At 51.0% G+C, this 2,687-nt stretch overlaps 1 protein-coding gene across 1 annotated transcript in view; it reads right to left on the bottom strand.

Moving 5' to 3' along the window:
• Nucleotides 1–2,687, bottom strand: part of Piezo2 (piezo type mechanosensitive ion channel component 2) — a 181,586-nt gene that overhangs the window by 82,983 nt on the left and 95,916 nt on the right. The window contains exon 16 of the mRNA XM_023705295.1: nt 692–833. Coding sequence (XP_023561063.1) covers nt 692–833 — 142 coding nt within the window. The remainder of the gene's footprint in view (nt 1–691; nt 834–2,687) is intronic.

Genomic DNA, 2,687 nt, shown 5'->3' with positions numbered 1-2,687 from the left:
GACCGGCTGGCGCTGCCACCCAGCTGGGCACTGCGTCCTGGCCTCAGGGTCATCCTGCCTCGGGGAGCTGGCACTCCGTAGCAGGTGTGCACCGAGACGCCTAACTGCCTACATTTCATAAAACAAGAAAAGGTCTCTTTCAGTTCACAGAGGACTGCGTCAGAGAGGCCGCGGCCTCAGGAACATCTTGCGGGCCAACCTGGCCCCCGAATGCAGGCCCAGGAGGCCCGCGGCAATCCACGCTGATGGCACTGGGTAATGTTCCGCCTACGCCTGTGGACTGGGCTTATTTTGCTTTTCTAAAACTTGGTTCCCTTTGTATACGTCAGATAAAATTCACCCCACTTTGAATGTTCAGGTTTCAGATGTGAGCACACTTGTTCTCTGGCAAATCTGCTGCCCCTTCTTCCCTCAGCAGGAAGCCCCTTGTGGGCCCGAGTTAAGCCCAGGGCGCCGCTGCAGAGCCTCGGGCCCAAGCTCCAGAGCTGGGGAGCCACCCAGTGAGCAGGCAGAGAGGCGCCCTCGGCCTCCTCGGCCTCTTTGTCTGTGCTTGCACAGTGCCCTCAGCCGTGGGCCCTGCTGTCCCTGTGGTGTCAGGCCAGGTTCGGGACCGAGGGTCCGCAGTGCTGTTCTTTCTGGCTGTTCAGGAGATCACTTCTCACAAGTGGGAAGATGTGCAGTGTGACCTCACCTGGGCGCCTGTGGACGTCACCCTGCAGGAGGGCACCTTGGGCACAGCCAAGCTGCTGCTTATGGGGCTAAACCCCCACACGATGCTGTCGTGCAGCTGCCCCGGCTGCACTGCTGCATCCCTAAATAGTGATGTCCCCAAACTGCCAGGGCACACAGAGCTCACAGGGAGGCCAGGAAGGAGTTGGGGACAGCCTAGAGCGAGCCTGCGGAAGGAGACCCAGACCCACTTCTAGAGACCCACAGAAGTCTGTAACAGACCCAGGAGCTGATAGAACCAGAGCTAGTCAGGAGCTAGGGCTCCCCACCTAAATGCCGCTCATGCCCACTGACTGGACCCACAGGGAAAGGGCTTTGGACGCTTGGGTGCTCTCTGGAGCAGGCCACATGCTTGGCATGGGAAGTAAGTAAGGAAACAGATAAGAGTAAGCATGGATCGGGCTGGACTCATTAGCGTAGAAGCTCATTCTGTATGTCTGTTGCACATCTGTGAAAATCCATGTATCTGAAACATGTACATAGGAAATATTTTAAATGTATGATGGGTGTGCACAGTTTTAAAAATTCATCTTGTGTCAATCCTTTTATTCTTCATTCTTTTCATGACATTTTTGAGAGGCAGCTGAAAATGTTGGCAGCATGGGTTTTGAAATCAGAAAACCCATGCTTAGGGTTAGCTTAGGCCCAACCAGATGAGCTTCTGGCTAAGTGGCATGGCAAAATTTCCGCAGCTATATTCTGAGTCCCAGTCTGCTGATCTGTCAGATGGAGATCATCCTACCTCACTAGGATGTTTTGAAAATTAAGGCAATTTCCACAAGTGCTTAGCACAGTATTTAGTTAAAGAATAAAATAAATTAAAGCAAGGAGCCCTTTACTGAGGCTTGACACTTATAAATTAGGCTTCGGTGACTTGTATCAAAAATCTCCCTGAATGAAAAGCAAGCTAGACACACACTTTTGAAAGGGACCACTCAGTTCTGCACAACAGCGGAGACAGATATTTACCTCAGATTCCAGTTCCAAAACTGGCACATATATCAGATCTGTGACATCACTACACACTGACAGATTCCCAAAGATCATCACACTGCGAAAGATCCCTCACAGATCATCACACCACGAAAGATCCCTCACAGGTTATTACACTCTGACAGATCCCTCACAGATCATCACACCCTGACATTTTCTTCACAGGTCAGCACATACTGACAGATCTCTCACAAATCACCACACCCTGTCAGATCTCTAACAGATCACTACATTTTGATGCATCCCTCACAGATCACCACATCTTAGCAGATCACTCACAGATACCACACACTATCAGATCCCTGTCAGATCAGTACACCCAGACAGATCCCTCACAATCAGTACATCCTGTCATATCCCTCACAGGTCGGTACACCCTGTCTGATCTCTCACAGATCATGACACCCTGTTAGATTCCCCCACAGATCAGCACACCCTGCATATCCCTCACAGGGCAGCAAACACTGATAGATGCCTCAGAGGTAACCACACTCTGTCAGATCCTTCACAGTTCACGGCACCCTGTTAGATCTCTCATAGGTCAGCACACCCTGTCATTCTTCAAAGATTACCACACCCTGTCAGATCCTTTACAGGTCAGCACACCCTATGAGACCCCCCACAGATCAGCACATTCAGACAGGTCCCTCACATATCATGAAATCCTGTCATATCCCTCAAGGTCAGCACACACTGATAGATCCCTCAGAGTTCACCACACCCTGTCAGAGCTGTCACAGGACAGCACTCCCTGTCATATCCCTCAGAGATTACCACACCCTGTCAGATCCCTCATCAGTCACCACACCCTGTCAGATCTCTCACAGGTCAGCACACATTAATAAATCCTTCAGAGTTCACCACTCCCTGTCAGATCTCTCACAGATTACCACACCCTGTCAGATCCCTCATCAGTCACCACACCATGTCAGATCCCCACAGGTCATCACACCCTGTCTGATCTC

Source organism: Octodon degus, unplaced genomic scaffold (assembly GCF_000260255.1).
Source record: "Octodon degus isolate 3935 unplaced genomic scaffold, OctDeg1.0 scaffold00216, whole genome shotgun sequence".
Taxonomy (NCBI): domain Eukaryota; kingdom Metazoa; phylum Chordata; class Mammalia; order Rodentia; family Octodontidae; genus Octodon; species Octodon degus.
The sequence above is the reverse complement of the archived record's forward strand: the minus strand, read 5'-3'. Positions and strand labels throughout refer to the sequence as shown.